This window comes from Vombatus ursinus, unplaced genomic scaffold, assembly GCF_900497805.2.
Source record: "Vombatus ursinus unplaced genomic scaffold, bare-nosed wombat genome assembly UNPS02012602.1, whole genome shotgun sequence".
NCBI classification, from domain to species: Eukaryota; Metazoa; Chordata; class Mammalia; order Diprotodontia; family Vombatidae; genus Vombatus; species Vombatus ursinus.
In genome coordinates, this window is record NW_020952380.1 from 2609081 (window position 1) to 2636392 (window position 27312).

Below are 27312 nucleotides of genomic sequence, written 5' to 3' on the forward strand. Positions count from 1 at the left end.
CTAGTGGGTCACCCTAAGAATCTCTGGTTCTTGCTATCTGTTCTGCCGTGGGATCCTTGGGAAATCTGGCCCTTTCTAGCCACCCCATAACTAAACTCTTTTATGTGTGCTGTCTGCTCAATTAAAACTCTCTTGTTTTTTCTATTTGTGTCTCCTGAGCTCAGTACAGTGCTTGACACATAGTAGACACCTAATAAATGTTTTGTTTTTCCTTTATCCATTCAAGCTCTCTCCCTCCCATTCTTGGATGAGTATAAAATTTATATTATTAATTGTGAGAAATGGAGCAGTGTATTTCTGTCACTTTCAGCTATCTCCAGGGAGGTTATTTATGTAAGACAACTTATCCCCTTTTGGAAGCTTGATGAGCCCTTTTGTGTTTCCAACCTTGGAATCAAGACCACCTGGCTTCAAGTCCCATCTCTGACACGTACCAGCTGCATGGCTACAGGCAAAGCACTTAATCTCTCACTCTTCCAAGTAACTCTCTGAGACTATGAGTCTGAGACAAGTTGGTCATCTGCAAATGAGAAGGGAGATTGTATGCTAGAAGTTCTTCACACTGGTGAAATAATAAGCCCAAACTGGATAAATACGTATAATCTATGCACGTGTGTATGTCTAATCTGGATAGGTCTGTTATAGATGAAACGTATCATAGGGCTCAAATTCTGCCTCTGATGCTTACTAGCTAAGTGACCCTGAGCAAGACATATAACGCCTCAGTACCTTATTGAATGCCTTAGGGTCATTTCTACTGTTAGACTTAGGTAAGAATCTTCAGTGGTGGTAGGCATTCCCCACACCCAGAGTTCCCCGTGCTCATTCACAGACCTTCAGTGTATTCCCATTTGGATATGCATGCACACATACACACACTCATATATGCCTATATTATGTATGCACATATTCACATATGTGTATATATTGTATATCTATGAGTATATAATATACACCTGTATACATATTTGTGCGTGTGTGTGTGTGTGTGTTTTACTCTAGCCATGGGCAACCAAGCATCTGTCCATTTCAACTATCAATCAGGTCATTTTTTGAGAGATTATAGAAAATGCACATCAAGCTGGAATGCAAATGTGTATACATAAGTGGCATGTACAGTGTGACTATGCTAAAAATGTGTTCTTGTTCACCCCAGTTTGCTTGTTAGGGCTATAGGACTAAGGGAAGTCTACAAAAGATTGGCAAAAAAGAAAACGCGCATCCCTCCGCCAATTTTGTTTAATGCATTATTAAGCATCTAAAGCTTGAAGGAAATTTGTACTATGGCCAAGTCTGGCCTTATTTATCCAATTTGCCTAAGTAAAACACCAAAGAATCAGACTTCCCAGATCTAATTTCAAGCTGTTTAAATAACAATCCACCATTAAAATGCCAGTCTGGTAGTGCAGTGTTGGGAACACCCACACAGCCAAAAGAGGTTAAAGAACAATGAAGTCTCCGAAAACAATTAGTCCCAGGGCAAATAAGACCAGTCAACAAGAGAAGACTGTTCAGCATTCATTGTGGCATAAGAATGCCTTTGAAAAATGAAGCATTTCCAGCATTTGTTCCTGTAGGAGTGGAAACACCACAGAGCCTTGGCAGTCCAAGCTACGCACCAGGGATGATGAGAAGTTCTCCATTATTTCGTAGAAGGATTATGAGTTAATGGACAGCGTGTTCTGTCCTGCTTTTCCACATGGAATGGCACTGATTTTCTATACACTCTGCTCCGATCAGTTTGGATTAAAATAATTAAACGAATAGGAGAAAGGTGAAGGAGGTGAGGAAAATGCTAGTCTCTTTTTCTAATTCAGATGTGCTTTCCATGCAGCATCACTTAGCAAACACTTTGAGTTAGTCCATCATTTAGACAGGCCTAAAGGAGATCTAAGACAGTGTATACTTATTTTTGAATGATGTACGCCTACCTTACTATCGTGTCACATTTCCATAGAACCATGGAGTTAGAGCCAGAAGGGACGGCAGAGGCCATTTAATCCAACTCCATCATTTTACAAATGAAGAGACTGAGACCCACAGAGGAAGGCTGTGGCTTGCCAAGTTGTCACAGGCAGCGTGGGTTTGAGGTGGGATTTGAAACTAGGTCCTCTATCTCCATAGCCAGAGCTCTTTCCACCGGACCATAGGCAGACTTAGCATTTCAATCTGGAACCCACCCCAGAATGACTTCCCTCCCATCTAGAATTCTGTTGGGCGGGGGAGGGGGCAGGGGGGGAAGATAACACTGGGTACTCTACCAATAATAATTGTATCTGAATCAGAAACTGTTGAAAGGGAATCCTAGTTCTGTCTACATGCTCTGAGGGCAAAGGTGAAGTGCAGTGAGACTCGACAATCCTGAAATTTCAAGGACGACAGGCTCTAGGCCGTAAGTTCATAATTTTTTGTGCCATGGACTCCTTTAGCTGTCCTGGGAGGCCAATATGGACCCCTTCTCAGAATAACATTTTTAAATGCATAAAATCTATAATATTACAAAGAAAAATTATTATATTTAAATAGTTATCAAAATTAAAAACAAAGAAGCCAAGTTTATCAATCCCAGATTAAGAATCCCTACAGAGCCATCTCAGCCGCAGACTGGCACCAGGAAGCCCTGGTCAATTCCATGGAAGGGATGGAGATACTGCTATGAGGGGAGGGGAAGTTTGTGGGGAAGGCGACATTACCATTCAAGGGATGATTCAAGGGACTGCACCATAACACCAAAATCTTTCCTCTGCACTCATGGGATTCCAAAGGTAAGTACCAGGCTTACTCAAGCAACCCACTGCATCTTCAGAGGCTAAGGGCAGGACCAGAGGTTCCTACTGCTTGAAATAGTGTGTGTGTGTGTGTGTGTGGTAGACTGCAGGATTCCCTAAAGACTGTTCCCCTCAGGGCCATAGGCAGGTATGACACAATATGGCAGCTACCTAGCTCCAGGGTTTTCTTCCTTGAACAATCCTCATCAGCTAATTGACAGCCACATATTTTGAGGAAGCTTTTATGTTCTTTAGCTATTGAATAAACAGATTCTGTGTAGCCCAGGACTCACAAATATTTTTTTTAATATGGCTCATAAAAATAACTTTTATGCCTCCCAAGAGCTTGAAAACTATCTTATATATAATTTTAAAATCTTTTCCCTGAAATTTGTCTTTGAGATTTTTTTTAAAGAGATTGGACTGGTAGTACAGCAGTCTTACTCATGAGCCTGGTCCCACTACTAAGCAGCAAGGGAACTTTAACCTGCTGCGTTTCTGACCTGGGCCACTTGCCTCCTACTTAGGCAGCCCAGCAGCTCCCTCCTTCTGGGACACACCATATTGGTGCCAGACTTAGTGTGAACCCCACATTGGCTTTAGCCCCTTGCTGAAGCTCAGAACCCCTGGACTCAAGAGATTCATCCATCTCAACCTCCCTAGTAGCAGGTATTACAGGCATGCACCACCATGACCAAACTTGGATTTTCAATAGACATGAAAAGTATTCACTTAAGACTTGGGATCAGATCCCAAATCTGCCACTTCTTCCTTGTATGACCTTGGGCCAGTCACTTAAGATCTCTATGCCTCAGATTCCTGATCTTTAAAATGAAAGTCAAACTAATTAGCCACTAAGTTCCCCTTGAGTTCTAAGTCTGGCTCTATGATCCTACAAAGTAGCAGCCAAGTGAATGTTTCAAAGCCAGTCTACCATATTTCAAAGGAAAACGGATGCAGCAGAAAGTTTATACTTGAGCAAGAGATCTTGTATAATGAAAACAGTTCCAGAATTAGCATCAAAGGAACAAGGTTCCAATCTTGGCTCTTCTGCTTATTACATGTGTGACGTGGGTCAAATCAATTAAACTCTCCAGGTAACTCCTACCAGATACAAAAAGGAGGTTAATTAAATAAGGGGTCCTTGGTCTACATAAGGGATTTAATTAGGATGACAATTAATCAAAGATAGTTGGCTCATTTCCTTCAGTGAGCTAGAACCCACCAAAGTTTCTGTTTCCACCTCCCCAATCTAGAAAATGCAGCAGGGTATTTAAGAAGATTAAATGATTGCAAATTCTTTAGAAATGAAAAAAAATTGGATTTCAATGCTTGGTATAGTAAGATAGTTCAGCAAGGCATACATGTAACAAGAGTTGTAAGCTGTTCCATTTATTTGAGTAAATATCTTGTAAATAAATCATTGGTAAACATTACAAAATTAAATACATTTTAAAAAGCTTGCCAGTATACAGAAAATTCACAAACATATTTCTTTTTAAAAATAAAATATGTTCAGAGCACCCTTGATATAAAATGCCTGACTACTGTCTTCTTTTCCATGGTGAACATCACATAGCAGATAAATAATACCACCCAAAGGAGCCAAAGGTCTACCTGAAGTGTTATCTTCCCCCCTTTTCCACACATGGTTAGATAGCCATGCCATTACTGCAGACCTATTTTAATTATCTCACAAGGAGCAGGAATATACTATGGAAGAAAGAAGGACAGTCGACTTCCCCAGGCCCGACCCCAAAGTAGGGGGAGGGGTAAAGAAATAGGCACCCTAGCTTTGCCCAGTTTTGCCCTATGATCCTGTGAAACTGCTATGCCCTTACCCATATACTACATAGTGGGTCAGGAAGTGCCAATACTATTTGAAGCATGTTCTGACATCAAGGCTTCCTAGAATTAGGTCATCAAAGAAGGTTGAGGTTTCCCTGCCTCTCCACAGCTTGATGGGACACTCAAATTGTGTCCTCCCTATGGGAGGTCTACTACCGTCCCAGGCCCAGAAGCACCAGAGCTCTAACATGCTTGCTAGCTTTTGACCTGTTTTAGTGGGAGAGACAACACACTGTATTTGGTCAAAAGCAGAGAATTATATGCTATACAGTGCTTTCTTTTTCTGCAGTAAAACACTGTTCAGATAGTGCTGGCATTTCTCTATAGAGTTCCTATCAGAGCTTCAAACAAAGGGTTAACATGATTCCAAATTATTATGAATGAGTCAGTGAGGAAGAGGCCTGGCAAAGCATCAGGATCAAAAAGACAATATGAAGTCCATCCATAAGTTACGCCCTTGAAAACATTAACAACCAAAAATTTAAGTGGAGCTTCCTGAAAGAACTGATACATTTAATGTCTTCACTTTGGTGCATAAAGTGAACTTTTTAAAATCTCAGCACCTGCATTAAGAATGTGAAGTTGCCCCTCAAAAACACATGTGCTGTGGTCTCCAGTTAAAGGATGACCAAACATCGATTCCATCCATAGGAAATAATACTCACATCCACAGTGTAACATAATTGTGTATATACAAGTACAAGAAATTGGATGTCTATGAGTCAAATATACAATTGAGGGGGGAAATATTACCAAACTATCTATAAGAAAGCCATTCTCCCTGCTCTAACAGGTTACAAACACCCTCCCATTTGCCACATAAGATAGGGCTGCCCATGTCAGCTACCAAGAGGCCTCCGTCCCTGGGCTCTTCCATCTGGTTGGATAATCCTCCATTGACAGTTGTGCTGCATCCAAAGCATTGATAGCTTTGATTTAAAAAAAAAATCTAAAAAAAAAATCCATAAAAGCAAATAAGAAACATCCATGGATAAAATGTCTAACAGAACAAAAAGAAAAGTTGCTCAGAAAGACAACTATTTTTGTTTTAAATAAGTGTCTTCTTGTGGTCAAAATCCCATTTCCCTTTCTGTGTCCCTTGGAGAGAATTCTACTCTCCATGCAAAAAATTATATACTCTTCTTTTGGGGGGGACTCAGTTTCCTCATGCCTCTTATCCGAGATAGCAGTTCTTTGATAAATTCCTAAGAAAGAAAAAAGAAAGTAGAGAGAAGCAGTTAGTATTGGGGATGATTCCATTTCAATTCATCTTGTGTTGATTTGTTTAAAGTAAATGGAAATGAACTTCAGTTGCCTTCAATTTCAGACTTTGGCTTTTCAACCTGTATATGCTAAACGGTACTCTCCAAGACACATCTAAGCAAGCAACTTGGACTTCTGTCAGAGAAGGGGAAGAAGGCAGCATAACCAAACAACTCTTTGCATGGTCTTAACCTTGATACTCCACATTTCTTTCTATTGACTTCATAATATAAACAACACTAAGCACTAATCACCACTACTTCTGCACTGAGATAGAAAGGGATTCATACTGTCAATGGCACATCATTTTAATTTGGGGGGCTACCCTGTTTTTCTCAGATGGGAGAATGCTGTATTCTCCCTAATGAAGTCATTCTTGGCTTTAACTTTGGAATTTTTTTAAAGGCTCAATGTATTTATAGCTACCCATTTTATTGTTCAGGCTTGAACAATATTCTTATTCTTCACCAATGAGAGTTCCAATCTCCTTAATGCATTTTGTTTTAGGAATCTATCACTAGGAGCAATGCTGATTTCAGTATGCGGGTGTTGATTTTTTTATTTTTGGTGGAAGGAGCAGAAGCACAAACCATATAATCTATCTTATTGACAACTTTAGCAACATTTTTGCATTAAATAGACAAAGTTCCTATTTAAAAGTCACAGGATGAAGTCACATAAATAGTAATGTTCTCTGGAGCACATTACCCTTCCAGGCTTTACAGTAATTTGGACTTCATTAATTCAGATTTTTCAGTAAGTCAACATGGTATGTGTGAGAGAAGTACAGTGTTCTGGAAAATATCATTGGAAGTCCACCAGTCCAGATGTCAGAAGTACCAGGTTCTAGACCCAAATCTATCACCTATTCACTGTGTGCCCTTCAGGAAATAACTCAACCTCCTAGACCTCAGTTTCCTCATTGTATATTAAAGATACTGAACCAGATGATCTCTGAGATTTATTCCTGCTCTAACATCTAAAGTTCTACAATTTTCATTGAATAAAAAAATTGAAATAAGTGACATAACTCAGGATTCATGTTTACGCTACATGGTATAATTCAGTCCTACTATTAAAGGACCATAGAATTCAAAACTGGAAGGGATCTGTATGATATTATGATATAAGAAAGTGATGAAGTATCAGAAGGGCCATGAAGGGCATGGTGGACTAAACAGAGAAAAAGGTTGCATCTTTTGATTTTTACAGTGACACTCAGTCTTCTATCTTTGATATTGGTGCTGGAATTGCACTTAATGACCATTTTGTCAAGCTCATTTCCTGATATGACAACAAGTATGATTAAAGCCATCATATTTGGTAGACTTCTTCATTTTGTAGATGGGGAAACTGGGGCCCAGAGATGTTAAATGACTTGCCCAGGATTACATAGAAATGAGGTCAAGTTCCAACCCAAATCTTCTTCTCTTCAAACCCAATGTTCTTCTACTCTTTTCATTTTACTTATTCCTCTCTGTGTAATAATTTAAAACATGCTACAAAAAAATCACTAACTCAGACTTGGCTAAGTCAGAATTCACAAAAATTCTAGTCTATCCTCTATTCTGTGTGAAGTCTTTTTTCTAAGCAAATTATCTGGGTAAATAGATAGAAGGAAGGGTTATTCTGCTTGTGGAAAAAACTATTTGAGAATTTTAGCACTGTCTTTTTTTGTGCATAACTTTTATGCAATTAAAAGGAATCTTCATTCATCAGAGCAGATCCCTCTAGAGATTCTCTACTTGGCAATATGTTGACAGCAGATAGCTCACCTTACTCTATGTACTAGAAACTCACAAAATTACATCTCTTTTACCACATATCCTAAACATCGGATCTTTACCTTTTTCAAAATGGAGCACTCTTTCCCACTCCTTTTCCCTCCTCCAAACAAACAATATTTGACTGCATTTTCCAAAGCACACACTACTACTAAAGTGTCTAGGAGAGCTTTCCACATGCAACATGCAAACATAACCCATGCCTCCCTACTCCTTAAAAATTTTTTCATTTGATCTTGCCATCCCCATAAATTATCATCCTAAATCTCTTTCTCTTCCCTTTTATAACCAAAATCCTAGACTCATCTATACTTCTATACTATTGTTTCTATTTTCTTACCTCCCATTCACTTTTTTTGCAATACATGTAGTAATTTATACTATAGTACAATTTGTACTACATTTGTATAGTAATGGTACATAATATAGGACTTCATTATATTTCTCCCCTCAGTCAGGGGCTGTATGGAAGGGGTAGGAGATTTCCAATATAGAGAAATAGAGTTGTAGTGTAACTCCTCTTTCGACTGGGGATGAAGATCCATAGCCTTCTACTGTAAGCTTTGGAGGCTATGTAAACCATGGGATCTACTAAACCATGGTGACTTTAATCATACTCATTGTCATACCAGGAAATGAGCTTGACAAAATGGTCATTAAGGTTAATTCCAGCACCAACTTCCAAAATAGAAGACTAAGTGTCACTGTTAAGGTCAAAGGTTGCAACCTTTTCCTCTGTTTAGCCCAAGATGCTCTCCAGGGCCACTCTGACACTTGCTTCACCACTTTCTTAATATAGTATTAGGCAGATTTCTCCAGTCAACAGGTCAAAACAGATACCCTGGAGGAAGGAACACAGAAAGTCATGACCATGAGCTTCCTATCCAGCTCAAGGAAAACCTTGCCCACAGCCTTTGCAGCACCAGCAGAAGCAGGGATGAAAATATCATGTTTTGGGCAGCACCATACCCATCATACCACAACTTGCCAGAGGAATCATTTATTGTCTTCTGAGTGGCAATAATAGCATGAATTGGGTCATGAATCATCCCACAATGCCAAAGTCATCATGAATGACCGTGATGAGGGGTGCCAAGCAGCTAGTAATACAGGAGGCATTACTGAAAATCTTAACTGAATTATTATATTTCTCATGGTTCATTCCTATCACATAGAGGCATCAGCCAAAGGTGCATACATGATGACATGCTTAGTTCCAGCTTTGAATGGAACCCCAACATTTTCCAAGATGGCACAGACACCAATGGACTCTATACTTGGCTCCAGTATCTCCCCACTTAATGCTGGTGAGATTGTGCTCTTAGAAGATAACATCTTTTCCAATTATCACTAGCGTTACATTTTCAGTCTTGATGGTACCCTTAAACTTGCCTTGGGTGGAATTTTATTGAAACACACAAACACACAGATGAAGTCAATGAAGTGGTTGGTCATTGATGGTCACAACATCCATTCTGCCCTAGGCAAATTCAACCCTGGTCATCAGGTATCCAATACAGCCAGATCCACTGACTTTGACCTTCTCTTTCATGCCTCAGAGAAGCAGCTGCAGCAGCAAATGCTGGCACCGAGACGGAGAGAAGAGCTTCTTAACCTCTTGCAATCTGGCTTCTAAACTTGTCACTGGACTGAAACTGCTATCTCCAGTGTTGCCAACAATCTTTTAGTTGCTGAATTCAATAGTCTTTTCTCAGTTCCCCTTCTTCCTGACTTCTATGCTACCTTTGATACTATTAACATCCTCCTGGAAAGGAACTCTTCGTTTAGGTTTTTGTGACACCACTCTTTCTAGGTTCCTCTGACGCTCCCTTATTGAGTCCCCTGTAGGTGGGAATATCCTCCTCTGGGCTGGGTCCTCTTATCCTTCTACACCCCATCTCTAGAGTTCCTACAGATTGATTATTACCTCTAAGGAAATAATTCCCAGATCTATATCTTCAGCTCTCACTTCTTCCGAGACCCATCTGCATTACCAATGTGTGTGATGAACATCTCTACTTGGACATGCCTCAGGAATACCAAACTTAACATATCTAGAACATAACTAACTCATTGTCTTCCCCCCTGCTGTTCATCTAAGCTTCCCTGTTTCTGTTAAGAGCGTCACCAACCTTCTAGTCACTCCACTATGGAAACTCCAAGTTACCCTCCAGTCTTCATGTTGTCTCATCGTCTATATCCAATGAATTGCCAAATCATGTACGTTCAGTTTCCAAATTGTTTCTCACACCCCTATGGCATAATTTAAGCATTTGTTACCCCTCACCCAAATAACGTCAATAGCCTCTTAATTGACCTCCCTGCTTCCAGTCTCCTCACTCTTCATTCCACGCCAGTCACTTCACTGCTTAAAAATCATTAGTGGCAACATAGCCTCTAGGTTAAAATACTCTATCTGACACTTAAAATCCTTTTCAATCTGTTCCCAGCCTACCTTTCCAAATTTATTTAAAATTATTCCCCTTCAACTGTTCTATATTCCAGCCAAATATGCTTATTTATTTTTCCCTGTACACAGATTTAGTCTCCTAACTGTGCCTCTGTAGAGATTATCACCCATGACTGGAATGTACTCCTTCCTTATCTCTTGGAATACTTTGTTTCCTTCCTTTAAAGGTTTGCTCAGGTACCACTTCCTATAGCAATTTTTTTCCTGATTCCCCTGGTTGTTCATATTCTCTCCTTCATATTACCTTTTATTTCTTTATATCTATATATCATACCCCCCAGGAGGACATAAACTCTCTGGTGAAGAAGCTGGCTTTCATGTTTATCTTTTATCCCAAGTGTCTAAGACAGTGCCTTATACATAGGAGGTATTTAAGAAATATTTGATGAATCATTTAGTCAGCATTTGTGGTAGGAGAAAAGAGGAGAAGGGGAAGAAGGAGAACATTCCACATATTGGGATGATCATTTTAAAAAATAACCCAAGTCCTTCTATCTCATTGAAATGAATAAAAACACAAGCAAAATTTCTGTATTAATCAATTTATTTTAAAAAACCTATTCAGTAACTTTTATGGTTGAGTCACTAACTTGAAGAGGAGTAAAGTCTCATGGACCTTATAATCTAAGATGTGTCAAGGGACCTGGTCTCCTCAGCAGATGGAAGCAGAGAGTATCTAAGGCTTAGCCTAATGTCATTTTCAATTCAATTCAATCCAATTTATTAAATGCTGTCTATGATCTAGGCACCAAGGAAACAAAGAGAAAGGTGGAAGAAATTCTGTACTTGTCTTTTTTGTTAAACTGGACTTGTGATTTCACTGGCATAGTGAATGCCCAATGAAGAAACTCTCTTCCATGCAGATGAGCACCTGCTCTGCCATTTGAAGTTTTTGCAAGTTCTCTTGAATACTGAGAGGTTAACTGACTTGCCCAGCATTACATAGTCAGTATAGATCAAAAGCATAACTTGAATTCAGCTCTTCCTGACTCTGAGTCCAGCTTTCTATCCACAACATCACATTGCCTCTTAACTGCAAAATATGTACAAAGTAATTTCAGAGGGAGGGCATTAACAACTGGCAATTCATCCAATCTCAGAATAAAGTCTATCCCTCTAGTTTTACATAAGAGAAACAGAGGTGTATTGCACACTTTTAAGTGTGAACATTCCTTCATAAATATCTTGGTTTGGCATTGCACAAATATAAAGTATTATTCATTACTATCATTATTATTACTTTCTTAGGAGTGATTCCATGGCTAGGCACAAAGCAGTGACTACAGGGATACTACCCTGTAGAAGTAGGAGAAGGCGAGGGGAGGGAAGGATAACATTAATAGCAATGCACATTTAGAGAGCCCTTTGTGCTTCACCAAGTAGGGAATAGACCTAACAGAGAGTTGATGGACAACATATGCATAATAAGACATATTTTGGGACATTGTGGACACATGAGAATTTTGCTTTACTATATATGTTTGTTGCAGGGCTTTTTTTCCCTTTTTTTAGAGGGAGAGGTGGAAAGGAGAAAAATGGATGCTTGATCACCGAAAAAATAAAATTTAACTTAATTTTTTAAAAAATGAAGCAGGGAATAGAAAGGCTGTTAGGGTAGAAACTATGATAGATGGAAACAGGTTGACTATCAGGTTGTAGAAGTATATACTTGGATTTGAAGAAAGGAGACTAACAGAAACAACTATGGGTGCCCATCTAACATGAGGATTAATTTTAGCATCCAATTTAGTAAACCTTAAAATTGGATTGGCCTTTCTGCTTGCCCAGCTAGAGAAGCAATAGCATCTGTAACAAGTTTCTTGCCAGATTCCCCGTTTCTGGCATCTCCTTCCTTTGTTCTATTAAACAGGCTGTCACCAAAATACAATATCTGTACTTAGTTTAAAGAAGCATTAGGTCTTGTCACATGGCTTGGTATTACTTTCAATTCAATTCTCCAAAACCAGAGGACAAAGCATTGTGAGATCCTCAAAGGAATAGTGTTATAAAGTGTCAGAACTGAGGTATTCCAGGACATATAAAGACGCATCTGTTACAACTCCTAATTCCACACTTTATTTCTGGACTGAAAATCACCATCAGGTTCTTTTTACATGTAAGAAAGTAGTAGTATCAGCAGCAGCAGTGGCAGCAGTAGTAGTAGTAGTAGTAGTAGTGGTAGTAGTGGTGGTGGTGGTGGTGGTAGTGGTAGTAGTAGTAGTGGGTACATTGTACCTACCTCTCCCAATTGTACATAAGTTCTTGACTATAAAAGAAGGGTCTGTTCCCTTTTTGTGTTTGTATCCCAGGACCAGCACAGTGCTTGGCACTTAACAGGTGCTTAATAAATGCTTGTGAGTTGCTTGAAACTAGCTAGCTGATAAATCTGGGATTTAGTCCCTGCTCTGTCATTAAACTCACTAGGTCACCTTTGCAAGGCACAACCCTTTTAGACCTCAGTTTCCTTTTCTGTAAAATGAGGAAGTTGAACTGGATGATTTCAGTGGTCCCTTCTAGCACTAATATTTTCTGTATGGAAAATAGGGATACCTGTCATTCCTATTTTGTGAAATTGGCATTGGACTAAAGGAAGAGAGTAGATATGAAAGTGTTTTGAAGGTTAAAACTAATATTTTATTTTTTAAATCTATACAAAATGAAAATATAATGCATAATATGTTATGTACTATAAACTATATTATTAACATTGCATATTAACATGCAAATATAAACATTCCTATTAGGACTTCAAAAGGAAACAGAAACACAGATTTATCACTGGGAAGAATTTTTGAGATTATCTAATACAACAGGAAACTGAGAACCAGAGAAGTTTAAGGACTTTGTCAAAGTCACATAAGTAGCGGCGTCAGGATTTGAATCCAAGTCCTCAGATTCCAAGTACAGAGTTCCTTCCAAATAGTATGCATTAACTTGGAACACCTGACTCAAAGAACAATCTACTATTATTTTTCAAGTCAGAGTTTCAATAAGTAGGATGTTTTTTTAAATGTTTTAATGATTTTGAAATCACTTGTTTTCTAATCAATGAAATCCTTTTTCAGAAGGCTACCATGATTTCTGAGAGGTGTCTGGTCATCATCTGCACCCATCATTTCAAAAGCAGCATCTTCTCTTCTTCAGATTTACCAAGCAACTTCTCAGAATATCAGATGAGAATACTAGGGCTGATCTTTTCAGTGATAAAGGAAAGGAAAAAACTGTCTCTTGACTACATCTCAACAATTATTTATCTAGTTAGACTACTAACTGCCCAAAACTATGTTAGATCTTGAGAACTGTTCTGAATGATGAAAGATTCAATGCAGCTCCCTGAAAGAAGTTGATTATTCTTGTTATGGGGGAGGGGGACCAGTATGATCATGAGATTTGTATTGGGTGAAAGTGGGAGGAGAAGAAGAAGAGAGAAGGAAGAAAGAGAATGAACACATCAGAGAAAAAGAAAGAACTTGAATTATAAATACAGAAAGACCCTGCTTATGTGCAGAAGAAGTCACTTCATGTGAACATTCTGGCTTTAAACTGAGGACTTAATTTCTGGGATATACTATTCAAATCAGAACCATGCTAGGCTGACTGCACTAAGACAAATGCAATCAATGCCACCTTCCCTATGGAAAAGGTTTGATTAAGGGAGGTGAGATTGTGTTACGTGATATCCATGAAAACAGCTGGCAGCTCCGGTCAGGCTGTTATCTTGTGGATTGAAGAGCCAATGAGAGTCTCCTCAGATGAAGCAGTGAGTGGTGCCAGCAACTCACATTTCCCTGACTCTGTATGTTGTCACTTTAGCCCTGTTTCAGACAACAAACGATGTCATTTCTGTGAATACCAGGCTGGCCTTACTTCTTATTCACCAGGGTGGCTGTACTAATTTCTACAACGTTCCCCTTTCCTGCATTCTATTTGTGGTCTCTTTCCTTTGATCTGTGCTTTACGTTATCATCAAAATCTTTCTTCCACAAAGTGCCCTAGACTTTCTAACTTTCCCTCTTTAAAGCATCACTATGGGCCTAGACCTGTCCTTCAGATCAGACACAAAATGTTTGACAGCAGACTTAAAAGCATTCCTTCTATGGCATTTCCTGACCACCTTACCCACAAACACACATCCCTTTCCAGACACTTCAGCATCATTTTCCTGACCCACACACTGTGCTCTTGCCTGTCAAACTTCCTAACTAAACCCAACTAACCTTTCCCTCCCCCTTTTTTGCCCTCTTCCTCCCTCTGAGCCTTTGGCCATACCAATCCTCCTAAACTCAAAATGCTTTCTCATCCTCCCCTCAACCCTAAATTATCCCTTCTTTAAAATTCAACTCAAAATTTACTTCTGCCATAAAACCCTTTTCATACTAATCTGGGTAGTCCATTACTAACCTCAATGTGACCAATATTCCCTTCTCAAAGTCCTGTCCTATAGATCTCCACCTCCATCTGTGTGCTGTGTTCACTTACCCTTTTAGACTGTCAACTCTTCCAAAGGAGGAACTACTTTGTCCTTGTTGTATAATTGCCTTTCCCACAATGCATAATAAACTGTATCACCCACAGAGAGCAATGAATTAATGTTCTGGGTGGGAAATTGTTTCATTTGGCAGACAGTTCATGCTGTTTCAGCTAACTTACAGTCATACAAACCTAAAAAAAAAATCGATTGAAGGAATTGGAATCCAATAAAGCAGAGCCTAAACTGCTTCTAAAGCATATTTCAGATGGGCAGGGGGAGGGTTGTACTTGCCTATAGAAGGGCAGAGGACAGTTCCATTGGGAGAAAGGTCTCCACTGGGACAGATGACAGTGTGATACCAAGTCGGTGGGGGTGGGAGAGAACATTTGAGGAGGAAAGAGCAAGGCAGTGCCAAAAATAGCCCCACCTTGGGTGTAGCCACAGCAAAGGACAGGTGGTCTGTTCCCCTAAGTAACTGCTGGAAGGTAGTTATGTTCCTGGCTTTCAGAGTTCCCATGAATAGGAGATGTAGAAGTGTCCGGTCCTAGGAAGAATACATTCCCTCTACTCTTGCCAAAGAAGAAATGCCAACTGACATGTCAGTGGTACAGGGAAAAGCTTCCTTACCCCTAAGCTAGGCATGATCTGCAATGTAGCACTCCAAACACAGTTTGTTGCTGTTTCAGAAACACCAGAATAGAAAAGAGTGATGTGTGCAGGATTACTCCCTAAGATGGGCACTGTAAAATACTCCTGTAAGTCTATGTACATTCTTGTATAGTTTTGCCAACGTCCTTTTCCTTAGTTGAGAAACCTTTTAGAGCTTTGGACAACCAGAGCTAATCGCAACCTCTTTTTTCCAGGCAGATAATGTGAGGGATAGGAGGAAGGGAAGAGAAGCAACCCATCTAGAAGGGAAATAGCAGTAGCTTTTATGCTCACCATTTTCATAAAGGTGGATAACTTAGATTTTTTTGCCAGCACACTTAGGAGAAATGAAGGAATGGGAATCTAGGGGCAAGAGTCTCTGAGGGTAATTAATAAGTGGATGAAAATATTTATGTGGAAAAACATACTAAAATGAAAATTAACAACCTGCAATGGCAGGTGGCAGAAGAAGGTTAAAAATTGACAATAAAAACACTAAACGGAGTTAGGGAGAATGACAAGTATTTGGTGAGAAATGGAAGTTGACATCTTAGTTATGAGGAAAAAGAGAGAAAATGAAGAAGCAATAGAAAATAGAAAAGGTACTGTTTCTAATGGTCTTAGAAACTGTGAGTCAACAAGCATTTATTAAGGGTTTATTATGTGCCAGTCTCTAACATGCATTTATCTCATTCACAGGTTCCTTCTGACTTGCTATTTGAATAAAATCAAACCACCAAATACATATACACACACACACAAATTTTATTTTATTTTTCTAGGGATAATCTTGCTTTCAAAAATACTGTTGTATATTTCCAAGATCTAGCAGCAACCATGAAAGTTCAGGGTGCCTCTGGTGCGTTAGCTACACTGACTCTATCAAAAAGGAACAGATATATGGTAGCTTTCCTCTAACCTACTACAAACCCTCTCTTCCTGCCACCCCCTGCCCCATCCCCATCCCAATGATCTCCATGGCTCTCAACTTCCACTTTATCATAAAACCATATGCCAGAGGTGGCCGATGAATAAGCATTTTATAAAAATCAACATGATTGGACATACGTTATATTTCCCTGGGTATTCAAAGAATTCATCTGTCAAAAATGTTGATGATAACATAAGAAAGATGGGTGTTTTTGACAACCAGGAAGAAAAGCAATCATCTTATTTCAGGGCTAGAAGTCTTTTTTTTTTCTAAGTGCCTAAAACATTACTGGTCTTTGCATGGCTTAACCAACAATAGAAATTCTGTAAATAATGAATGTTCCTAAGCAGTATACAGCATAATGGTGTATAATGGGTGATAACATTCTAAGAAGCAATACCCTTCTCTATCAGCGTGTAAGAATGGGGAAAGAAAAACACAAAACAAGGACTCTGAAAGCTATCTGATTCTGTGCTATTTCCTCTTGTGGCCAACATCCCCTTCTCAAACTATGGTATCTCTGGCTACAGATCTCCAGTCTTCCTCATCCTCCCTCCTTCCCCCATAACCCCCACCATTTACCATTTCCTAATAAGTAACCTCATCATTTACTTGAAAAATTCAGATCCACAGGAGCCATCTGCTCCTGGTCAAGCTTCTCCCAGTAAAATGAAAGCAAAGAACTGAGATTGAGAGTTTTTAAAATGTACCATTCAATAGATTATTGGGGAATTAACCAGACCCATTAGGGGAGGAAGAGAGAAATGTTTCCAGAGACTCCAAAGTTCAGGTAAGGAAGGACAGAAAGTGAAAGGCAGCTAACTAGTATTTAAAAGGTGATGATGATATTTCAAAAAGATTCTAAATGGCAAAGTAATCTCTCTCAAAGAGCCAAATAAGCTGCCCAGAAACATATCAACCCCCTTTAGTAATTGAGTGTCTAGAATATATACATGCATGCAGGAAGCAAGGCAGTACAGGCTGCTGCTGAATGAGTACTGATTATTAACAACACAGGCTGGGGCCAGCAACAGGCCCACTGTGAAGCAACAGCAGAGTTGTGTCCTGGTACATGCACCAAAGCCAAATCCACCATGGCCTACCACTTAAATATTTAATTTTTTTCTTGTTTATCTTCACAGAGGTTAGTTTTCTATGTACACAAACCAGACCTCATTCCATTTTTCATTATCTGAAACGAGGCTTAGGGAAATGTTAAGGGTAAGATATTTTTGTCATAATGACTTCTGCCAATATAATTTCCCAGTGGTCTTATCTGCATTCTGTTTTTCCCTTTGCTAACTCAAAACCTCTGATACTATGCTACCCACTCATTTTCTTGAAGAAGAAACAAGCTTCATTTAATATGAATTTGCCCAACCAATGGGGAGGTTCTCAGACTATTTTTCTTGGAATAAGTTATTTTGTAGAAACTCTAAGTATTCTATTTGTATTCAACAATGAATTTATAACCAATTTTAATTCATTTGTGCTCAGTTTTATTCAACCTCTCTTACTAATGGGCTCCCCAAAGTCCAAACACTTATTCATACAGTATAGATTGAAATTGACAAATAATCTAATGAAAGTAAATTATAATTCAGAAGACAGAAATGACCATCTCTATATTTTTATGAAAGTTATCATTCTCCCCCAAAAAAGTTAGGAAGAACTGCAGAACCATGGCCTCTGGCACTCCTTATGTGACCTTAAATGAGTTATTTAATATTCCCAAGCCTAAGGTTCCTTGTTTGTAAAATGAGAGGGCAGGACTAGGGTCTCTGAGGTCCTATGCAGCTCTCAATCTATGATCCCATGATTCATAACTCTTACCAAGATTCTCATTTTTCCTCTTTACAATAAAAAACATTCTCTATAAATACCTGAATATTTTTTCTTAGCTCTCACAGAACAAATTTAAATTTTATGATCATAATCTTCATTTATAGTACAAAACAATCCCAAAGTTAAAAATCATCTTATCTTTAAATCATATTCAGTCTTCTTTCCAGGAAAGTAATAATTTTATGTTTTCATCTCATGGATTTTGAAATCATGAGACTCCCATCAATCGTGATACAATGCCTGGCTGTCAAGCCTCTACCATCTTGAATTTTTTTTAATACTACAGATAATATCTACTGGAAATAAGTTATACCAAAACAAAATTCCAACAGATACCATTGTGATGACATTCTAGATTGCATGTTTCCTGCTTTTTTTTTTTTACCTTGACATTAATACTATATCTCTTTCAGAGTGAGTGTGGAACTGAGGTCAGCAAATAAATACTCTCTAACTACATGCCAAAGGCAAGTTCAGGTGACCTTTTGGTTTGCTTGATCTTCAGTTTTTTCAGTTTTCTTACTATCCTCACAAACTTCTCAAATATATATAAGGGGGCTGATCACTGAAAGTCTTGGGCTTTCAATGACCAATTTCCTAAAATGTGAAATAATAATTTTTCCAATTCAAAGATTCCTTCTTTTAGTGTTTAAAAAAAAGAAAAGAATGCTAAGAGATAGACATGTCAAAACTAAAAACCTTTTTACTCAGAAGTTGAGTTAATAGATTTCTCTAAATCAACCCCAATCATGCCTTTTTATTTACCTACCTAATTCTCCCAATACCCAAGGCTTACATACTCAATGGGAACAACTACTAATTGTCAGTTTCACTACTTCACAGCTGAGTATTATTCTTACAGTCTTTTCCCTGGGATGATTACAGAGTCTGTCAGCTATTCAGCAGCATTCCTCTGTGTTTCAGATGGTAGGTAACATGTTAACCAAGCAGTCTTTTCAACTTAGCCTTTCTACAGCTCACATCTGGTCCCCAATTCTGACTGAGATGGTCTCTCTTGCAGAAGCTCAAAGAGAGAACCAGAAACAGAATTCAGAAAAAGGTATCCATTACATTACCTAGGTCTATCTGTGGCCTATGGATACTGACGTCATTACCCATCAGGCTAATGAAGTTTCTTTCTTACATTTTCTTTAGCAGTTATATCATGTGACTAAGACCCCTACTCAGTTAAGTTATTAAGGATCCTTCCCTTGATTTCTTTTTTTTTAATTTCTTATCCTGATAAATAAGCTGACAAACTATAATTTCTAGTCAACACTTTATCCTTTGATACTCTCATATCCTTTGAGCATTGATGCTCTCATAATTAAGAAGGGAGTAAAGGATAGTAGAAAGATGTTGAGGGAGAGTGGGGAGAAAGGATACTTATCTGGTAGACCCCACTATGCTAAGCATGTGCTATAATTTGGGACAATTACCTAACTGCTGAATTTCATGTGGACCGAGACTATAGTGTTTCTCTAAGTTCCTCCCCACTACATTATTTTATCATCACTATTAACTGTGGCTTTTTCTGAAGCTTAACTATTCAACATAGTGGATCAAGTCCCAATGCTTTTGAAGTTTCCCATCACCAGCTAAAGGAACTGTTCTGAAAGATGGACTTCATAGAAAGCGACAAGATGCCAGTATGTATTTATGCACAACTCACACACACAGAGCTCATGTTTATAGTGTTTTAAATGGCAAAGGTATATTTCCTTTCATGTTGCTAGTGTCCTTACCTCAACAAATTACTTTGTAAGTAGTTTGTACTTAGTTATATGTACATCATCCCCCGCCCAGATACAGTAGAAACTCCTCCAGTTCAGGTACTTTTTTATTTTTGTGTCATCAGTGCTTAGGCACACAGTAGGTATTTAAGAATGTGTGTTGATATAATGATGTTATTTAGGCACTGTTCTTCCACAGGGGATGGAAGGTTGGCAATCAATTACTGAAAAAACTACTCATCATATCAAAATCTAAATGCAGCTATTGAAAGCAATTCAAAAGAAGAGACCTCCACCTGCCAGGTTCTAATTCTTCAGTATTCTAAGGCAGTTGGCCATAAGAAGACCACTGAAGAAAGTTTCTTACTTTGCTATAGCAATGAAGTCAGAGAAAGAGACCCACACAAAGAGAGATGCAGCTACAACCCAAACACAAGTAGGAGTAACAAAGCAGACATATTCAGAGAACATCACTATCTCTCTAGGGGAAAGCCAGAATCAGATGTACATTTCACTACAAAGAAACACGATGACAGTACCACAATCTGGCAGATCACTGAGACCCAGAGCCACCCACCACAGGTCCTGGCTTAGTCAACCTGCATTCAGTCATTGACGTATGCCAAACGGTAGGCTTCAATGACAAAATGATAATCACCAAAATGCCCACTAACAGACAACAAAACAGATGCAAGAAAGAAATTTATACATTGGCTCTACAACACTGAATCACAAAATTAAAAAAAAAAAGCACAATGACTCCCATAATAAATCTTCCCTATCACAAGCAAATATTTTACCTTGAAAAGGAGGATGGGAGAATTGGGCTCACATTCTGATTACATCACTAACCACTTGTTTAACCTGAAGCAAATAATTTAAATCTACTTGGCTTTAGTTTCCTCATTTATGAAATGAAGAAGTTTAGTTAAATGACTTTCTAGAATCCCTCTAACTATAAAAAAATTTTTTTTGATTTGAATTCTAGCCAAGGTGGCTACCTGGATGGAGGCAAATGGCCCTGATGCCATACACCTATGCCAGCAAAAATCTAAAATTAGAATCGTAACAGATAATGATCAAGAAATTTAATAAGAAACTAGAGTAAGTGGTTTATTTCATCTCAGAACTATACAAAAAGTCAGCCAAAAGTTCACAATCCATAATAAGGGGTGGGGAGAGGGAGGCAAATGGCAAAGCCAACACTGATACTGGCAAACAAGTCCTTAACCTCTTAGCATGACCAGAGACATGTATTCTGCAGGGTTCTGTGTCTGTGATCACAAAAGCAGAATGTTCTCCTGAAAAAATTCCAGGGCAGTCAGAAAGCTCCCAGGATAAAGATCTTAGAGTGCCAGGGGAGCTACAGGGACTAGTGCTCAGACTGAGAAAACCCAATGCACACAAAGATTCCAAAGTCCCAGACACTCTCCTAAGATACTAGAGAGGTCTATGAAGATAGTGCTTATGAATGTCAAAGATCCAGGGGCCTAACTCCAGGAAAAGGAAGGCAGATTAGGAACCCAGGTGACCCAGAACAAGGCCAAGCAGGCCCAACTATATCATCCAAAAGCATCCTAGGCAGCATAGCCTGGTCCTGGCATAAAGCCTCAACTCAGGAACTAAAGCTGGAGAGAGGAATAAATCAGAGAAAACACCAACCAATATAAAAAATAATTGGAAATCTAGAGATTCCTCAAAATAAGGACTAAATAATTCCATAAAATCTATAAATAGGAACCAAAAGGAAAAAAAATGGCTTGGCCACAAATATTTTAAGATTACCTAGAAGAAATGAAGGAATAAGCAAAAAGGGGGAGGGAGGATAGGGGCATTATAAATGAAAAAAAGATATTATAGGAAAAAATTGAAGGGGGAAGAAAAAGTGGTAAGCCTTATCCAAGAAATGGACTCCCTGAAAAGTAGAATAGATCAAAGAGAAATCAATGACTCTATGAAACACAAGAAATATTAGAACAAAATCAAGATAATGAACAAATAGAAGAAATGTTTAATATCTGATGTCAACAACAATTGACTTGGAAAACAGGTCAAGGAGAGATAACTTGAGAATCATTGAACTCCCTCATAAACCATGAAAAAATAAAAGCCTGGTCACTGTATATCAAGAAATCATAAATGAAAAGTACCCAGATCTAATAGAATCAGAGTGAAGACAGAAAGAATCCACTGATCAGGAATTCAAAGGAACCCAAAAGGAAAATTCCCAAGAATGTCATAACCAAACTCCAGAGTTTTCATGTCAGAAGAAAAATACTCAAAACATCCAGAAAGATGCAGTTCAACTTACAAGAAAGCACACTCAAGACCACAAGAGAACTGGGAGCTTCTACTATAAATGAGAGGAGATCTTGGAACACAGTATTCCAAAATGATGCCGGCTTACAAACAAGAATAACTTATCCTGTAAAGTTGAATATTATCCTACATGAGGGAAACTGGACCTTCCCTCTCCCGCCCCTTCCCTAGTATTATGGGAGGCAATACCATCCTCCTGATCTTCAGGCTTACAACCTAGGAGTAATCCTGGACTCCTCTCTACCTCTTACTCCCCTCATATCCAAGCTATTGCCAAGGCCTGTTAATTTCACCTTTGCAACATCTCTCAAATACACCTTCTCTCCTATGACACTGCCACCACTTCAGTGCAATCCCTCATCACCTCATACTTCAACTATTGAAATAGCCTATTGGTAGGTCTGCCTGCTTCAATTCTCTTTCTGCTCCAATTCATCTTCCATTCAGCCACTAAAGTAGTTTTCCTAAAGTGCAGGTCCAATAATATTACACATACACACACACACACACACACACACACACACACTCAATAAACTCCAGTGACTCCTTATCATATTCAGAATCAAATACAAAATACTCTATTTAGCATTCAAAGCCCTTCATAAGTTAGCCTCCTCCTACCTTTCCAGTCTTCTTACACCTTACTCACAGCTACATGCTCTCATTTCTAGGACATGGCCATTGCATGGAATCATTTTGTTTGACTATACTTATTTATTACAAGGTTTCTTTTTCTTTAGTTCTCTCATTTTTTAATTAGGAAGAGGGTAGAGCAGGAGAAGGGTTTAGCAATATTGATACATCTGCTTCCTCAAAAAGGGTCACCATAGCAATTTTTAAATGCATAGAAGGAACTTCAGAAAGCACAGTTAAGCTGACAATTTTGAAAGTAATATATAGCATTATATATATATATATATATATATGTATACACACACACATATTTTAAAAGCAAGTGTTATGAAATGAGGAGTTGGAGTTTCATATAGAACCCTTATTTTGTGTTCTATTGTGTATATAGAAATATGCTGCATATATAGAAATGCTCCTTTTTTGGTATTTAAATTCAGAATAAAAAAAAGGTTTGGGGTTTTTTTTGTTTTATTTTTAAGAGATGGCTTTAAATCTTCCATCTAATAGATTGGGTTCTGGACTTGAAGTCAGTAGAGTTGGGTTCAAATCCCACCTTTAAATCACTAGCTGTGTAATCATGGGACAAGTCATTTAACTTCTCAGTGCCTCAGTTACCTCCTCTACAAAATGTGAATAATGATACTAGTACTACCAATTTCACAGGGGTGTTGTGAGGAAAGTGTTTCACAAACCTTAAAGTTTTATATAAATGTATGTTATTATTGTTGTTATTAAATTCCAAAGAATATAAGATTCTTGAGGGCAGAGACAATCTTCATCTGTGGATTCTCAATACTTGACATAGTAATAAATGCTTAATACATATTCATTGAATTGTACTGAATTTCAATCTTACACACTTTCTGCTGTCAAACATTCTTCTCTTAGTGTTTATAGTAACTTTAAAAAAACCATTCATTTTGCACTATACAGTTGCTCAAAGTCTCAATGTGATCTCTCTGATGTTATAAATAACTCTACAGGTCTAGAGAATTATTATCTTGCTTAAATTTCGCTGAACTGCTACAGTCACATATTAGACAAATTTCTTTTACAGATAGTTTTTGTACCTGACATGAAAATATTTTAGCTTTCCATTATCCGTATTCATAGTTGCTGAGACGAAATACCCTATAACACTGTAATCTTTCATATAAATATCCATTTGCTTTCACTTCTAAAAGCACTTGAGTATACACATATATGTATGTGTGTATAGCTGATTAAATAGCCACACAAAGCTCAGAATTATACAAGTACTTTGATAATCTTCTAGGCTGGACAGGTATAATCCCCCTGACAGTATGTATTTCCCAAATTTGTAATTATAAAGCCTAGACTGGAGTAATTCCATTTCTTCCAGCACTTCCTATGAAGTTGAGATTTGTATATAGAAAGTATTCAGTGAGCACATTTCCATTTGTTTTCAAGTTCTCCTTAACTGGGCATGTTCAGGCTTAGAAATCATCAGGTCCAGACTGCTAAAACATATGCATTTATAGATACAGATTGTTAATTATCATATATCCAGTTAACTTTTAAATCAAGGCTACTGAGAGAGACAAACTGCTTTAACAAGAGGAAAAAAAAAGCATGTCATTTAAGAAAAGTGATTTGTTTACCTCTGTTGGTTTGTAGCAGTCTACAAGAGCTTCCTAGAATTAAACACACAAATAGGTCAATTTAACAATTGTAAAAAGCCATCACAGTTTTGAAAGTCATTTCATCTATGCAGTACCATTTTAAACAAGATGACTCAAGATCGCACATCAACTATCTAGGGCTATTCTTTTTTCCATAAGCATGGGATTTGTGAGCCTCAAGCAAGAAAAGCGTTTGCATTTAGAAATATTGTAGCCCGTAGAGAAGAATCTTCCACCTCAGAGAGGACTCCATGTTTCTGAAAATAAGGAACTATCCTTCTGTTGGTGCTGAAATGGACACTGCCCTTCAACAAGTTAGCAATACTTCTCAGAGGAAATGGAAAAGGGAAGTCATAATTTAAAATCCTATGATTTTTCCTGGGATATTAAGGTATCCATCAAAGCCCAGTCAGAATAGAGCAGCAGCCTCCCCTATCACTCTGAATGTAACAACTTAGTGAACTAAAATAAACAGCTGACTATGTGAACCACTCTACTATTCTAGCTCTTCTCCCATTAGGTGAAAGCTATACCCAATGACCCATATGATTTTTTTAAGAGTCCCCACTTAACTCAGAAGATTTTTTCACTTTTCCCTCTCCTCTCATTTTAGTGCTAGTGCACTATTAGTATTAAATTTTAAAAGAAACAGAAGGGAAAATTGTAGAAGGTACATCAGACCAAGTCCAAAGACCTGGTTTCAAGTCCCCATTCTGTTGCCAAACTTATTTGTGATCATGGACAAATCATTTAGCTCCTCCAAACTAAATTCCCTCATCTGTGGCATAAGGAGGTAGACAAGATAAGAGACGGGTGAAAGAGCCAAAAAGAGCTCTGTATTTAGGGTCAAAGGACATGGGTTTAAATTCTAGCTCTGCTACTTACAATTTGTATGGTCTTAGACAAATCATTTAACCTCTTTGGACCTCATTTGACTAAAATGAAAAGTTTAAACTAGATGAGGTCTAAGAACCCTTCTAGCTTTAAATGTATGATTTTATTATCTTTGAGGTCCCTCCCAGCTCGAAGTCTTTGCAATCTTGTTTTGCCATTAAATTCTCTACATTCTTAATGTGCACCTGTATTAACATTTTTTTTCCTCAGTTTTTATTCATTGGTGCACACCGATGAGGCATAGTATATTTCTCCATTAATAATTTAGAGGCATAGTATATTTCTCCATTAATAATACCAACAAAGATTAATCATTGGTTACAAAGGGTGTTTAAAACTAAAACATTCAACTTAGGGGCAATTGGAAAGACATTAGCAATTATTAGCTCATTTGGAGCAAACTCCTGATTATCTTTAGAGATCACAAACCTTGGCTAGCAATATTTTAATATGAGGAAGAGTGACACATCACAGAGATTCATTAACTTAAGAGACTCCGAGGTACAGAAAAGGTTTTTAGATACCCTCTCTAAAGAGGGAAATAGTAAAGTATTGTTTTAAATTAAAGAAATACCAAGCATTGCAGCTTCCATTTTCTGCCAACATGCTACCAGAGGAGCACACTCTAATATCAAATGTTTTGACAGCCCTCAACTAATAAAACCATAACACAAGAAAGGACAGTGAAGATCCAGATGAGTGGGTGCTACAATACTGTGTAACTAACACAGACTAGGGAGATCACTTCTAGCCCACGTTACATATCTACTCACAGCACCTTTAAACATAGAACTTTTCTCTCCAGATAGTGCATCTTTGGAGATAAAACCCACACTTCTCCCAGGAAAATGGTGAGAATGAAAGAGATGATATATGTAAGATCTACAGATCTTATCCATAGAAAAAGATAACATGATTTGAATTCATCTAGACTCTTCTCTTTGGAAAATGAATAGCTTGATCATTACATATTTGCAATCCAGTGACATTGGTCTCCTCTCTGTTCCTTAAACAGAAGATTCAATCACCCAACTTCAGGCATTTTCAATGACTGTCCCCTATGCCTGGAATACTCTCCCTCCTCATCACCTCCTCCTGGCTTCCTTCCAATGCAGCTATTATCCCACTTTCTATGGAAGCCTTTATTGATCTCCCTATCCTGTGAGATTACCCCTAATTTATCCTGATTATATCTTATTTGTACATAGTGGTTTTCATGTTATCTGCCCCATTACACTATGAGCTCCTTGATACCAGTGATTGTTTGGTTTTTTTTACCTTTCTTTGGATCCCCAGCACTTAGTACAGTGCCTGGCACATAGTATCAGCCACAGTTGAACACTTAGTGATGTCATTTCAATCCTCTTGGAGTACAAAGGACAACAACCATTAAGCTATCCATTATTTGAATAGTAAACATTTTTAAAAACTACCTACCTGTAATTTGAGAGCTCTCTCCTCTTCACTGTCTGCATCAAGAAGATCATCAATGTCAATTTCTACATCTGGCATCTCTTCTTCCTTTAAAAAAAAGGCATTTTATTTGGTTAAGAGTTTAACTGAACTGTGCTATTACTATGAAACATTAAATAAAAAACTAGATAGTTTATCTTTACAGGGTTGGGGGGGCACACAACGACAATAAATGATGCTATTGGCTAGGAGAATAAGCAAAAATACTTCAGAATAACTTTATAGTCTTAAGCAAGAGATTGCATATCCATAAAGGGAAAATAGGGCGGGGGGGAAGGGAACTGGTACAGAAAACAAGCATGTTGCATCTCCTGTGGGGTCAGCTCCAAAAGAAGGCCAAGAGAATATGATCAAGTTACTACCACTTTATTCAGTAAATGCAAAACTCCATTTATTTAGTTCCCAATACTGTGCAATTCCTGCTAATTCCAAAAGCAGGTCCAGCATACAAGTTTACCATCCCCAATCACTTTCAGGACCACACTTCAAATTACTATAGGAAAACAGCAAAAATCTCTCTTTCTTTCTCCTATCTCAAGCATCTTCTGTCTTGAATAGGCTCTTTTCACCTATGCCACTTCTCGCATCC

The 27312-nt window shown here is 38.2% G+C and overlaps 1 protein-coding gene across 1 annotated transcript in view; it reads right to left on the reverse strand.

Moving 5' to 3' along the window:
• Nucleotides 1–4152: 4152 nt before the first annotated feature.
• Nucleotides 4153–27312, reverse strand: part of PPP1R14C (protein phosphatase 1 regulatory inhibitor subunit 14C) — a 111101-nt gene continuing 87941 nt past the window's right edge. The window contains exons 2-4 of the mRNA XM_027857969.1: nt 26688–26771; nt 24336–24368; nt 4153–5821 (exon numbers count right to left, since the gene is read on the reverse strand). Coding sequence (XP_027713770.1) covers nt 5747–5821; nt 24336–24368; nt 26688–26771 — 192 coding nt within the window. The 3' untranslated portion in view covers nt 4153–5746. The remainder of the gene's footprint in view (nt 5822–24335; nt 24369–26687; nt 26772–27312) is intronic.